This window comes from Rhinoderma darwinii, unplaced genomic scaffold (genome assembly GCF_050947455.1).
Source record: "Rhinoderma darwinii isolate aRhiDar2 unplaced genomic scaffold, aRhiDar2.hap1 Scaffold_651, whole genome shotgun sequence".
Classification (NCBI taxonomy): Eukaryota; Metazoa; Chordata; class Amphibia; order Anura; family Rhinodermatidae; genus Rhinoderma; species Rhinoderma darwinii.
This window is the reverse complement of record NW_027464207.1, coordinates 68,990-85,447: the sequence shown is the minus strand read 5'-3', so window position 1 is coordinate 85,447 and position 16,458 is coordinate 68,990. Positions and strand designations below refer to the sequence as shown.

Sequence of the window (16,458 nt, the reverse complement as noted above, 5' to 3'; positions counted from 1 at the left end):
AGAGGCCGGTCATGGCCAGACGACGACCGCACAGCTGCAGAGCTCGGTGCAGTAGATCAGCGCTCCCACTTGTAAGAAACCCCACAGCCTCTGGATGTGAACCATGAAGGTTTTCCATTCACTGACAACAAGCAGAGATACACAAGGAATTTGACCATTTCAGTATACAGTGATGAAGCTTCATATAGCGGGTAGGGGGCCTTTATTTGGGGCACTCTGCAGATTGACCAATCACAGCATACGAGTGAAAACCTCCCCCCACAACACAGACCCGCAGCCCTCAGACGTCTCTGGGGGGCCACGGAACATCACCCCTGGCCGCTCCTGAGGTGACACGGAGCAGCTCTCATCTCACCACCATGGAGATGATGTCACCCGCCTGACACGTATAAGTTGCAGGATTCTGAGTCCCTATGACAACACTTCCTGTGCTGCAAGTAACTCTCCTCACCATTAGAGGGCCTGTGCAGTCTCATCTCCACTATTAAGGAGGCTTTATACTGCGGAGCGCTGCGCCAGGGTCACACAGGAGACGTGATAAGCGGCGTCACCAGCGAGTGGATTTATTAAGTGCATATATGATATGATAGAAGCGGCAGCCGCCCCGGTACATTGCGCAGGAGCCGCTGCTCTGGTCACGCATCTTCTGTTTTATCTTATTACAATGAGGTAGAATGACAGAAAACACAGCAGCACAGGGGAGGTGTACAGAGCGCCCCCTGGAGGCCACACAATGCAATGACAACATGTCTGACCTCAGCCACTGACGGCCCCACAAGTGCTGATCGGAGGGACCCTATGCTGGCAGTGTATTGCTCCGTTATCAGCCCTTACAGAGAGCGATTGTCTCCTCCATGGTTTGTGCGTGCGTCTCATCAGTGCTTGTGATTGGCTGACAGGGAAGCGGTGCACGGATCACGTACATCCCCCGATCAGCACTTTAGGGGGTCCCTGTATATTGCAGTCCTGGACACGGCCGTGTGACTATATACACAGGGGCACACAAGATGGACGCCTCATCGACACGTACGTAGAAAAGCCAGTGATTGTTTCGTCTCGATCCTGGATGAGCGGTTCACTGTGCGGCGGCTCTCAGCCATCATTGGCGGCCACCAGCTGTCCCATGGGCTCGCGGATGTACACGGACTGGATGTCCTTGGTTTTCAGACAGTAGTCACAGGCCCACACGGCGGACGACTCGCGGGTCAGCAGGCTGTAGGCGCTCTCCGTCATCCCCGTGCACTCCCGGTGAAACCACTTCTGACAAGAAGCCTCACACAAGATGGCGTCCTGGTCATCGTTCACCTCGTTGCGGCAGGCCCCGCACGGATACACCAGACCTGGAGGGGGCTGGTGGCCGGAGCTGCCGGTGGGTTTGCTTGGCTGGGGGTTGTTGTTGACCTCGGGCGTGCTGCTGTTCCCCCGGGGGGCGCTGTTTGGAGTGAAGTTCTGCTGGTTGCCGTTGATGGCGGTCGGGGAGCCGACGTGCTGCTCCTGGCTGAAGGTGTTGCTGGGAGGGTTTAAGTTTTTGTTGTGCTCCTCCACGCCCGCCGGGAAGGTCTGGTCCGTCCCAGCAAAGGGGCTGCTGTTCGGAGGGAGGCTGGGCCTCTGCATCGCGGCCTGTCCAAACGGGTGACCAGGAGAGCCAAACCGCTGAGGGAACGGAGGGCCGCCAGGGGAGTTTACTACAGGGCCCGGTCCCATGTCCCCCCGGGGTGGCTGGCCCATCGTGGGTGACATCATAGGGCCAAACCCTCCAACTGGCCCCTGCATCATCTGCCCAGCGGAGGGGCTGAAGCTCTGTCCCATGCCGGGGTTGAAGGGCTGGCTGGCGAAGTTCATGTTTCCCGGCTGCACGTAATTAGGATTCTGGGGCATTCCAAACCCTGGGCCCATCTGGTTAGGAGGGAAGGGAGGGGGCTGTCGTCTCATAGGCTGCGGGCCCCCAGGGTAACCGGGTGGCACCTGGTGCGGCATGCCCCCCTGCATGCGGAAGTTTCCAAACGGCACAGGGTTGTTCATAAAGGGAGAGGCGGCAGCGTTGACCTTTGGGGCCCCAAAGTCATCTTCAAATGGATTTGAGGCGACCAGGTGGTCCACCATAGGAGTAGGGGGAGGGGCAAACTCCGAGAGGTGAGAGTAAGCAGTTCCCTAGGAAAGAGGAGGAAACACATTAAATGGGTGGAGAGCGGAGACGTTCATAATGACGAGCAGAGATATAGCGCCACCTGGAGGACATCAACCGAAACAACTCATCAAATCCCTTCCCTCCAAGTCTAGACAGCGGCTTCTGTTATGTGGTGATGTGAGCAAGAAGCCGACGCCGTACACACCACGGAGACAACATGCCCCCGACGCCGTACACACCACGGAGACAACATGCCCCCGACGCCGTACACACCACGGAGACAACATGCCCCCGACGCCGTACACACCACGGAGACAACATGCCCCCGACGCCGTACACACCACGGAGACAACATGCCCCCGACGTCGTACACACCACGGAGACAACATGCCCCCGACGCCGTACACACCACGGAGACAACATGCCCCCGACGCCGTACACACCACGGAGACAACATGCCCCCGACGCCGTACACACCACGGAGACAACATGCCCCCGACGCCGTACACACCACGGAGACAACATGCCCCCGACGCCGTACACACCACGGAGACAACATGCCCCCGACGCCGTACACACCACGGAGACAACATGCCCCCGACGCCGTACACACCACGGAGACAACATGCCCCCGACACCGTACACACCACGGAAACAACATGCCCCCGACACCGTACACACCACGGAGACAACATGCCCCCGACACCGTACACACCACGGAGACAACATGCCCCCGACACCGTACACACCACGGAGACAACATGCCCCCGACACCGTACGCACCACGGAGACAACATGCCCCCGACACCGTACGCACCACGGAGACATCATGCCCCCGACGCCGTACACACCACGGAGACAACATGCCCCCGACGCCGTACACACCACGGAGACAACATGCCCCCGACGCCGTACACACCACGGAGACAACATGCCCCCGACGCCATACACACCACGGAGACAACATGCCCCCGACGCCATACACACCACGGAGACAACATGCCCCCGACGCCGTACACACCACGGAGACAACATGCCCCCGACGCCGTACACACCACGGAGACAACATGCCCCCGACGCCGTACACACCACGGAGACAACATGCCCCCGACGCCGTACACACCACGGAGACAACATGCCCCCGACGCCGTACACACCACGGAGACAACATGCCCCCGACGCCGTACACACCACGGAGACAACATGCCCCCGACGTAACACGGTCCAGACACCGCAGCACAGAACAGCCCCTATCACACACACCATGTAATAATATCATCACCTCCAGTATCATACACCATGTATTATCATCTCATCCTGTATCACACACCATGTAATAATATCATCTCCTCCAGTATCATACACCATGTAATAATATCATCGCCTCCAGTATCACACACCATGTATTATCTCCTCCAGTATCACACACCATGTAATAATATCATCTCCTTCAGTATCACATACACCATGTAATATCATATCCTCCAGTATCACACACACCATGTAATATTATCACCTCCTCCAGTATCACATACACCATGTAATATCATATCCTCCAGTATCACACACACCATGTAATATTATCACCTCCTCCAGTATCACACACACACCATGTAATATCATATCCTCCAGTATCACATACACCATGTAATATTATCATCTCCTCCAGTATCACACACACCATGTAATAATATCATCTCCTCCAGTATCACACACCATGTAATAATATCATCTCCTCCAGTATCACACACACCATGTAATAATATCATCTCCTCCAGTATCACACACCATGTAATATTATCATCTCCTCCAGTATCACATACACCATGTAATATCATCTCCTCCAGTATCACACACCATGTAATAATATCATCTCCTCCAGTATCACACACCATGTAATAATATCATCTCCTTCAGTATCACACACACCATGTAATAATATCATCTCCTCCAGTATCACACACCATGTAATAATATCATCTCCTCCAGTATCACACACCATGTAATAATATCTCCTCCAGTATCTCACACACACCATGTAATATTATCACCTCGTCCAGTATCACACACCATGTAATAATATCATCTCCTCCAGTATCACACACACCATGTAATAATATCATCTCCTCCAGTATCACACACCATGTAATAATATCATCTCCTCCAGTATCACATACACCATGTAATATTATCACCTCCTCCAGTATCACATACACCATGTAATATTATCATCTCCTCCAGTATCACACACCATGTAATAATATCATCTCCTCCAGTATCACACACCATGTAATAATATCATCTCCTCCAGTATCACACACCATGTAATATTATCACCTCCTCCAGTATCACATACACCATGTAATATCATATCCTCCGGTATCACACACACCATGTAATATCACCTCCTCCAGTATCACATACACCATGTAATATCATCTCCTCCAGTATCACATACACCATGTAATATCATCTCCTCCTGTATCACACACCATGTAATAATATCTCCTCCAGTATCACACACACCATGTAATATTATCACCTCCTCCAGTATCACACACACCATGTAATAATATCATCTCCTCCAGTATCACATACACCATGTAATAATATCATCTCCTCCAGTATCACATACACCATGTAATATTATCATCTCCTCCAGTATCACACACCATGTAATAATATCATCTCCTCCAGTATCACACACCATGTAATAATATCATCTCCTCCAGTATCACACACCATGTAATAATATCATCTCCTCCAGTATCTCACAACATGTAATAATATCATCTCCTCCAGTATCACACACCATGTAATAATATCATCTCTTCCAGTATCACACACCATGTAATAATATCATCTCTTCCAGTATCACACACCATGTAATAATATCATCTCTTCCAGTATCACACACCATGTAATAATATCATCTCTTCCAGTATCACACACCATGTAATAATATCATCTCCTCCAGTATCACACACACCATGTAATATTATCACCTCGTCCAGTATCACACACCATGTAATAATATCATCTCCTCCAGTATCACACACATCATGTAATATTATCACCTCCTCCAGTATCACACACCATGTAATATCTCCTCCAGTATCACACACCATGTAATATAATCTCCTCCAGTATCACACACCATGTAATATTATCACCTCCTCCAGTATCACATACACCATGTAATATCATATCCTCCAGTATCACATACACCATGTAATATCATCTCCTCCAGTATCACACACCATGTAATATCATCTTCTCCAGTATCACACACCATGTAATATTATCATCTCCTCCAGTATCACACACCATGTAATAATATCATCTCCTCCAGTATCACACACACCATGTAATAATATCATCTCCTCCAGTATCACACACCATGTAATAATATCATCTCCTCCAGTATCACACACCATGTAATAATATCATCTCCTTCATTATCACACACACCATGTAATATCATCACCTCCTCCAGTATCACACACCATGTGTTATCTCCTCCAGTATCACACACACCATGTAATATCATATCCTCCAGTATCACACACCATGTAATATCATATCCTCCAGTATCACACCATGTAATAATATCATCTCCTCCAGTATCACACACCAAGTAATATCATCTCTTCCAGTATCACACACCATGTAATAATATCATCTTCTCCAGTATCACACACACCATGTAATATTATCATCTCCTCCAGTATCACACACCATGTAATAATATCTCCTCCAGTATCACACACACCATGTAATATTATCACCTCCTCCAGTATCACACACACCATGTAATAATATCATCTCCTCCAGTATCACACACCATGTAATAATATCACCTCCTCCAGTATCACATACACCATGTAATAATATCTCCTCCAGTATCACACACACCATGTAATATTATCACCTCCTCCAGTATCACACACACCATGTAATAATATCATCTCCTCCAGTATCACACACCATGTAATAATATCATCTCCTCCAGTATCACACACCATGTAATAATATCATCTCCTCCAGTATCACACACACCATGTAATAATATCATCTCCTCCAGTATCACACACCATGTAATAATATCTCCTCCAGTATCACACACACCATGTAATATTATCACCTCCTCCAGTATCACACACCATGTAATAATATCTCCTCCAGTATCACACACCATGTAATAATATCACCTCCTCCAGTATCACACACCATGTAATATCATATCCTCCAGTATCACACACCATGTAATAATATCTCCTCCAGTATCACACACACCATGTAATATTATCACCTCCTCCAGTATCACACACACCATGTAATATCATATCCTGCAGTATCACACACACCATGTAATATTATCACCTCCTCCAGTATCACACACACCATGTAATATTATCACCTCCTCCAGTATCACACACACCATGTAATATCATATCCTGCAGTATCACACACACCATGTAATATTATCACCTCCTCCAGTATCACACACACCATGTAATATCATATCCTCCAGTATCACACACCATGTAATATCATCTCCTCCAGTATCACACACCATGTAATAATATCATCTCCTCCAGTATCACACACACCATGTAATAATATCATCTCCTCCAGTATCACACACCATGTAATAATATCTCCTCCAGTATCACACACCATGTAATATTATCACCTCCTCCAGTATCACACACCATGTAATAATATCATCTCCTCCAGTATCACACACCATGTAATAATATCATCTCCTCCAGTATCACACACACCATGTAATAATATCATCTCCTCCAGTATCACACACACCATGTAATATTATCACCTCCTCCAGTATCACACACCATGTAATAATATCATCTTCTCCAGTATCACATACACCATGTAATATTATCACCTCCTCCAGTATCACACACCATGTAATAATATCTCCTCCAGTATCACACACCATGTAATAATATCATCTTCTCCAGTATCACACACCATGTAATATTATCACCTCCTCCAGTATCACACACCATGTAATATCATATCCTCCAGTATCACACACCATGTAATAATATCTCCTCCAGTATCACACACACCATGTAATATTATCACCTCCTCCAGTATCACACACACCATGTAATATCATATCCTGCAGTATCACACACACCATGTAATATTATCACCTCCTCCAGTATCACACACACCATGTAATATCATCTCCTCCAGTATCACACACACCATGTAATATCATATCCTGCAGTATCACACACACCATGTAATATTATCACCTCCTCCAGTATCACACACACCATGTAATATCATCTCCTCCAGTATCACACACCATGTAATATCATCTCCTCCAGTATCACACAGCATAGTCATGAATGGCCACACAAACGCGAGGCCCTTGAATAATACAGGAGAAGTCATCGGTAATAAGATATCAGGTGTAGAGCGGCAGCGGATTGACGCCTTGTGCTACTAGGACCTGGGGGAGGGGGCTTAATGTCGAGAGATAGATGGGACAGAGTATGGTCCCAACCTTCATAAACTGGGCATTCACTGGTCCCTTTACTTTACGCTGTTCCTTCCCAACCCCCTGGTCCCCATACCTGAGTGTTTGACTTGCGGCGTTTCTTCTCTGGGCTCTTCATTTGCATGCCTGGAAAACAGAGATGACCAATCAGATCATCATCATGTGACAACCTCCCCCAAAGAACAGTGACCCCCCACAGGCGTAATGTTATCATGTAACTCTATGGGAGCTGTATATATCTGTATATAGTGAGCTCCCCCAAAGAACAGGTGACCCCCCACAGGCATAATGTTATCATGTAACTCTATGGGAGCTGTATATATCTGTATGTAGTGATCTCCCCCTAGTGGTGACAGCAGGCAGCAGAATGTTATCATGTAACTCTATGGGAGCTGTATATATCTGTATGTAGTGATCTCCCCCAAAGAACAGTGACCCCCCACAGGCATAATGTTATCATGTAACTCTATGGGAGCTGTATATATCTGTATATAGTGAGCTCCCCCAAAGAACAGGTGACCCCCCACAGGCATAATGTTATCATGTAACTCTATGGGAGCTGTATATATCTGTATGTAGTGATCTCCCCCTAGTGGTGGCTGCAGGCAGCAGAATGTTATCATGTAACTCTATGGGAGCTGTATATATCTATGTAGTGAAATCCTCCTAGTGGTGACTGCAGGCAGCAGAATGTTATCATGTAACTCTATGGGAGCTATATATTTCTGTATATAGTGAGCTCCCTCTAGTGGTGACTGCAGGCAGCAGCATGTTATCATGTATCTCTATGGGAGCAGTATATATCTATGGGGGGCCCAGTGATCGAAAACAGCAGTGCAGAGGATTTGTGATCCTCCTCCTGTCCCTGTATGGATGTAGATGACCCAAGGGGCGGGCGGTGATCCTTCTCCTGTCCCTGTATGGCTGTAGATGTCCCCCTGGAGGGGGAGGCTGTGATTCTCCTCCTGTCCCTGTATGTCCCCCTGGAGGGAGAGGCTGTGATTCTCCTGCTGTCCCTGTATGTCTGTAGATGTCCCCCTGGAGGGAGAGGCTGTGATTCTCCTCCTGTCCCTGTATGGCTGTAGATGTCCCCCTGGAGGGAGAGGCTGTGATTCTCCTGCTGTCCCTGTATGTCTGTAGATGTCCCCCTGGAGGGAGAGGCTGTGATTCTCCTCCTGTCCCTGTATGGCTGTAGATGTCCCCCTGGAGGGAGAGGCTGTGATTCTCCTCCTGTCCCTGTATGGCTGTAGATGTCCCTGGGGGAGGGTTAATATGAACCTTTGTGCATGTTCTCACCCCTTATTAGTAAGAGAACATACTAGCCACATGATATATATTTTTGTAATCACTCCTGTGTAACTCCACAGCTCGGTCAAAGAAGTCACAAAGTGTTAAAAAAAATATATATAAATTTCCCGTATGCAAAGTTTCATTATTGAAAAACAAATACTAAAAAGGAATAAGAATAAGTTGCATATTAATCTCGCCACATCAGTAACAGCCGGACTAGAAATTAAAATCGTATTTATCCGGCGCGGTTAACGCAGTAAAAAACAAAAACAAACTTCATCTGGTCTCAAAGTGTTCAAAAAGTCCCAGGAACCCCAAAAATGTGAGTACCCAATGAAAAGTACCGCTCCACCGAAAAATAAAAACATGGCGAGACGAAAACAAATGATTCTGTAAGAAAGTGTTTACTGTGTAAAAGTAGTGAAACAATAAGACGTGGCATCGCCGTGACGACCCGCGGAGAAACGTCACATTATTTATACCGAGCAACGAGGTCCAGAAAGGAGGGGATGCCCGCCGGGGCGCAGAGCGGGGTCTTACTGGGAGACGCGTCACTAAGGGGTTAAGCTCAAGAAACGACAGACAATGTAACCGGGGCCAAAACCCCTACAAAGAACTCATGATGGAAACGAAGAGCCGCCCCCCAATACAATACAACCCCCCAAGCAGATTACAGCACCCCAAAACCCAGACAATGTACACCCCCATAGTGACCGCTGCCAGGCAATAAGAACCCCTCATTATCCCCATACAACTCCTAAGGTATAACCCCAAACATCTACCCCCTTCTCTGCCCCTCCCCCTCACGTCCCCCCTTCTCTCCGCCCCTCCCCCTCACGTCCCCCCTTCTCTCCGCCCCTCCCCTCCTCCGCACGTCCCCCCTTCCCTCCTCACGTCCCCTCCTCCTCACGTCCCCCCTTCTCTCTGCCCCTCCCCCCTCACATCCCCCCTTCTCTCCGCCCCTCCCCTCCTCCGCACGTCCCCCTTTCCCTCCTCCTCACGTCCCCTCCTCCTCACGTCCCCCTTCTCTCGTTCCCTCCTCCTCACGTCCCCTCCTCCTCACGTCCCCCCTTCTCCCGTGCCCTCCTCCTCACGTCCCCCCCTTCCCTCCTCCTCACGTCCCCCCCTTCCCTCCTCCTCACGTCCCCCCCTTCCCTCCTTCTCTCGTCCCCTCCTCCTCACGTCCCCCCTTCTCTCCGCCCCTCCTCCTCACTTCCCCTCTTCTCCCGTCGCCCCCCTTCTCTCCGTCCCCCCTTCCCCCCCTCCTCCTCACGTCCACCCTTCTCTCCGTCCCCCCTCCCCCTTCTCTCCGTCTCCCCCTCCCCCTTCTCTCCGTCTCCCCCTCCCCCTTCTCTCCGTCCCTTCCTCCTCACGTCCCCCCTTCTCTCCGTCCCTTCCCCCTCCCGTCCCACCTTCTCTCCGTCCCTTACCGTCCCCTCCTCCCGTCCCCCCTTCTCTCCATCCCTTCCTCCTCACGTCCCCCCTTCTCTCCGTCCCTTCCGCCTCACGTCCCCCCTTCTCTCCGTCCCTTCCGCCTCACGTCCCCCCTTCTCTCCGTCCCTTCCGCCTCACGTCCCCCCTTCTCTCCGTCCCTTCCGCCTCACGTCCCCCCTTCTCTCCGTCCCTTCCGCCTCACGTCCCCCCTTCCTCCTCACGTCCCCCCTTCTCTCCGTCCCTTCCTCCTCACGTCCCCCCTTCTCTCCGTCCCTTCCTCCTTCTCTCCGTCCCCTCCTCCTCACCGGCTTTGGCTCTGCGGCCCGGGACTGTGAGACCTTCCAGCTTGTCCTGGTCCGCGGCCATTAGAGAAGCGGGGAGAAGATTCACAGACCGGGCATCTCCCGCAGCCTATCCCCGGTTAGTAGGCCTCAGTCCCCGGGATGTGGCGGAGTGTCCCCTCAGGTTCCGGGCAGCGCTGACGGGAAGATAATATCCGCTCACCAGGCCGCTCACCGCACAAAAACCGGAAACACTAAGAGCGAACCGGAAGCTGGCCGGACTGTACTACAGATTCCCAACAGGGAGGGGGGACCAGAGAATCCTGCACGGAAGACCCGACCAGTCATCTGCCCCGCTCCCATCATTATCACTAAGCACCTCCCCCTGAAGGAATGGTACTGGCCAAACCTCACACTGTTTTCATACATCGGGCTGGCGCAAAGCAAGAAACGGGGAGAAGAGGCGGCTGCGTGACGTAAACCATTCATACAGCGGTGTACAGACCGCGAGCACCTCCCCTCTATATATACCGGAGACCGCCAGCACCTCCCCCCCTTCTATATACCGGAGACCTCCAGCACCTCCCCCCTTCTATATACCAGAGACCTCCAGCACCTCCCCCCTTCTATATACCAGAGACCTCCAGCACCCCCCCTTCTATATACCGGAGACCTCCAGCACCTCCCCCCTTCTATATACCAGAGACCTCCAGCACCTCCCCCCTTCTATACACCAGAGACCTCCAGCACCTCCCCCCCTTCTATATACCAGAGACCTCCAGCACCTCCCCCCTTCTATACACCAGAGACCTCCAGCACCTCCCCCCCTTCTATATACAGGAGACCTCCAGCACCTCCCCCCCTTCTATATACCGGAGACCTCCAGCACCTCCCCCCTTCTATACACCAGAGACCTCCAGCACCTCCCCCCCTTCTATATACCGGAGACCTCCAGCACCTCCCCCCCTTCTATATACCGGAGACCTCCAGCACATCCCCCCTTCTATACACCGGAGACCTCCAGCACCTCCCCTTCTATATACCAGAGACCTCCAGCACCTCCCCCCTTCTATATACCAGAGACCTCCAGCACCTCCCCCCCTTCTATATACCAGAGACCTCCAGCACCTCCCCCCCTTCTATATACCAGAGACCTCCAGCACCTCCCCCCCTTCTATATACCAGAGGCCTCCAGCACCTCCCCCCCTTCTATATACCAGAGACCTCCAGCACCTCCCCTTCTATATACCAGAGACCTGCAGCACCTCCCCCCCCCCCTAAATACCAGAGACCGCCAGCACCTCCCCTTCTATATACCCAGACCTCCAGCACCTCCCCTCCCCAAATACCAGAGACCTCCAGCACCTCCCCCCCTTCTATATATCAGAGACCTCCATCACCTCCCCTTCTATATACCCGGGACCTCCAGCACCTCCCCCACCCCTAAATACCAGAGACCGCAAGCACCTCCCCTTCTATATACCCGGGACCTCCAGCACCTCCCCTTCTATATACCAGAGACCTCCAGCACCTCCCCCCTTCTATATACCAGAGACCTCCAGCACCTCCCCCCTTCTATATAGCAGAGACCTCCAGCACCTCCCCCCTTCTATATACCAGAGACCTCCAGCACCTCCCCCCTTCTATATACCAGAGACCTCCAGCACCTCCCCCCTTCTATATACCAGAGACCTCCAGCACCTCCCCGTCTATATACCAGAGACCTCCAGCACCTCCCCCCCTTCTATATACCAGAGACCTCCAGCACCCCTCCCCTTCTATATACCAGAGACCTCCAGCACCCCCTTCTATATACCAGAGACCTCCAGCACCTCCCCTTCTATATACCAGAGATGTCCAGTACACCCCCCCCCCTATACCCGGAACCTCCATGCCCTCCCCCGATATACCGGAGACCTATATACAATGGCTGATTGAACGTGACAAATTCTCCCTCGGAAATCCGAGACAGATAGGAGCAGCACCTCACCTGTGTACAGGATCCTGAGATATCAGATATATAATACACCTGTGTACAGGATCCTGAGATATCAGATATATAATACACCTGTGTACAGGATCCTGAGATATCAGATATATAATACACCCGTATACAGAATCCTGAGATATCAGATATATAATACACCTGTGTACAGGATCCTGAGATATCAGATATATAATACACCTGTGTACAGGATCCTGAGATATCAGATATATAATACACCTGTGCACAGGATCCTGAGATATCAGATATATAATACACCCGTGTACAGGACCCTGAGATATCAGATATATAATACACCTGTGTACAGGATCCTGAGATATCAGATATATAATACACCTGTGTACAGGACCCTGAGATATCAGATATATAATACACCTGTGTACAGGATCCTGAGATATCAGATATATAATACACCTGTGTACAGGATCCTGAGATATCAGATATATAATACACCTGTGTACAGGATCCTGAGATATCAGATATATAATACACCCGTGTACAGGACCCTGAGATATCAGATATATAATACACCCGTGTACAGGACCCTGAGATATCAGATATATAATACACCCGTGTACAGGACCCTGAGATATCAGATATATAATACACCTGTGTACAGGACCCTGAGATATCAGATATATAATACACCTGTGTACAGGATCCTGAGATATCAGATATATAATACACCCGTGTACAGGATCCTGAGATATCAGATATATAATACACCCGTGTACAGGATCCTGAGATATCAGATATATAATACACCTGTGTACAGGATCCTGAGATATCAGATATATAATACACCTGTGTACAGGATCCTGAGATATCAGATATATAATACACCTGTGTACAGGACCCTGAGATATCAGATATATAATACACCCGTGTACAGGATCCTGAGATATCAGATATATAATACACCCGTGTACAGGACCCTGAGATATCAGATATATAATACACCTGTGTACAGGATCCTGAGATATCAGATATATAATACACCTGTGTACAGGATCCTGAGATATCAGATATATAATACACCTGTGTACAGGATCCTGAGATATCAGATATATAATACACCCGTGTACAGGATCCTGAGATATCAGATATATAATACACCTGTGTACACGATCCTGAGATATCAGATATATAATACACCTGTGTACAGGATCCTGAGATATCAGATATATAATACACCTGTGTACAGGACCCTGAGATATCAGATATATAATACACCCGTGTACAGGATCCTGAGATATCAGATATATAATACACCCGTGTACAGGACCCTGAGATATCAGATATATAATACACCCGTGTATAGGATCCTGAGATATCAGATATATAATACACCCGTGTACAGGATCCTGAGATATCAGATATATAATACACCTGTGTACAGGACCCTGAGATATCAGATATATAATACACCTGTGTACAGGACCCTGAGATATCAGATATATAATACACCTGTGTACAGGACCCTGAGATATCAGATATATAATACACCTGTGTACAGGACCCTGAGATATCAGATATATAATACACCTGTGTACAGGACCCTGAGATATCAGATATATAATACACCCGTGTACAGGATCCTGAGATATCAGATATATAATACACCCGTGTACAGGACCCTGAGATATCAGATATATAATACACCCGTGTACAGGACCCGGAGATATCAGATATATAATACACCCGTGTACAGGACCCTGAGATATCAGATATATAATACACCTGTGTACAGGATCCTGAGATATCAGATATATAATACACCTGTGTACAGGACCCTGAGATATCAGATATATAATACACCTGTGTACAGGATCCTGAGATATCAGATATATAATACACCCGTGTACAGGACCCTGAGATATCAGATATATAATACACCTGTGTACAGGATCCTGAGATATCAGATATATAATACACCCGTGTACAGGATCCTGAGATATCAGATATATAATACACCTGTGTACAGGATCCTGAGATATCAGATATATAATACACCTGTGTACAGGACCCTGAGATATCAGATATATAATACACCTGTGTACAGGATCCTGAGATATCAGATATATAATACACCCGTGTACAGGATCCTGAGATATCAGATATATAATACACCCGTGTACAGGATCCTGAGATATCAGATATATAATACACCCGTGTACAGGATCCTGAGATATCAGATATATAATACACCCGTGTACAGGATCCTGAGATATCAGATATATAATACACCCGTGTACAGGACCCTGAGATATCAGATATATAATACACCCGTGTACAGGATCCTGAGATATCAGATATATAATACACCCGTGTACAGGATCCGGAGATATCAGATATATAATACACCCGTGTACAGGATCCTGAGATATCAGATATATAATACACCTGTGTACAGGACCCTGAGATATCAGATATATAATACACCCGTGTACAGGACCCTGAGATATCAGATATATAATACACCTGTGTACAGGACCCTGAGATATCAGATATATAATACACCTGTGTACAGGACCCTGAGATATCAGATATATAATACACCCGTGTACAGGACCCTGAGATATCAGATATATAATACACCTGTGTACAGGATCCTGAGATATCAGATATATAATACACCCGTGTACAGGATCCTGAGATATCAGATATATAATACACCTGTGTACAGGATCCTGAGATATCAGATATATAATACACCTGTGTACAGGACCCTGAGATATCAGATATATAATACACCTGTGTACAGGATCCTGAGATATCAGATATATAATACACCCGTGTACAGGATCCTGAGATATCAGATATATAATACACCCGTGTACAGGATCCTGAGATATCAGATATATAATACACCTGTGTACAGGATCCTGAGATATCCGATATATAATACACCTGTGTACAGGATCCTGAGATATCAGATATATAATACACCTGTGTACAGGATCCTGAGATATCCGATATATAATACACCTGTGTACAGGATCCTGAGATATCAGATATATAATACACCTGTGTACAGGACCCTGAGATATCAGATATATAATACACCCGTGTACAGGACCCTGAGATATCAGATATATAATACACCTGTGTACAGGATCCTGAGATATCAGATATATAATACACCTGTGTACACGATCCTGAGATATCAGATATATAATACACCTGTGTACAGGATCCTGAGATATCAGATATATAATACACCCGTGTACAGGATCCTGAGATATCAGATATATAATACACCCGTATACAGGACCCTGAGATATCAGATATATAATACACCCGTATACAGGATCCTGAGATATCAGATATATAATACACCTGTGTACACGATCCTGAGATATCAGATATATAATACACCCGTATACAGGACCCTGAGATATCAGATATATAATACACCCGTGTACAGGATCCTGAGATATCAGATATATAATACACCTGTGTACACGATCCTGAGATATATAATACACCTGTGTACAGGATCCTGAGATATCAGATATATAATACACCCGTATACAGGACCCTGAGATATCAGATATATAATACACCCGTGTACAGGACCCTGAGATATCAGATATATAATACACCCGTGTACAGGATCCTGAGATATCAGATATATAATACACCTGTGTACACGATCCTGAGATATATAATACACCTGTGTACAGGATCCTGAGATATCAGATATATAATACACCTGTGTACAGGATCCTGAGATATCAGATATATAATACACCTGTGTACAGGACCCTGAGATATCAGA

General features: G+C 47.8%; 1 protein-coding gene across 1 annotated transcript; it reads right to left on the bottom strand.

Annotated features, from left to right (window-relative positions):
• Positions 1–772: 772 nt before the first annotated feature.
• On the bottom strand, positions 773–10,959 carry LOC142727835 (pygopus homolog 2-like). Its single transcript, XM_075849067.1, has 3 exons — positions 10,697–10,959; positions 7,744–7,793; positions 773–2,151 (listed from the first exon to the last, which is right to left on the bottom strand). Exons 1-3 carry the CDS (start codon positions 10,755–10,757, stop codon positions 1,093–1,095), a joined length of 1,170 nt encoding a protein of 389 aa, XP_075705182.1. The 5' UTR covers positions 10,758–10,959; the 3' UTR covers positions 773–1,092.
• Between the last annotated feature and the right edge of the window lie 5,499 nt (positions 10,960–16,458).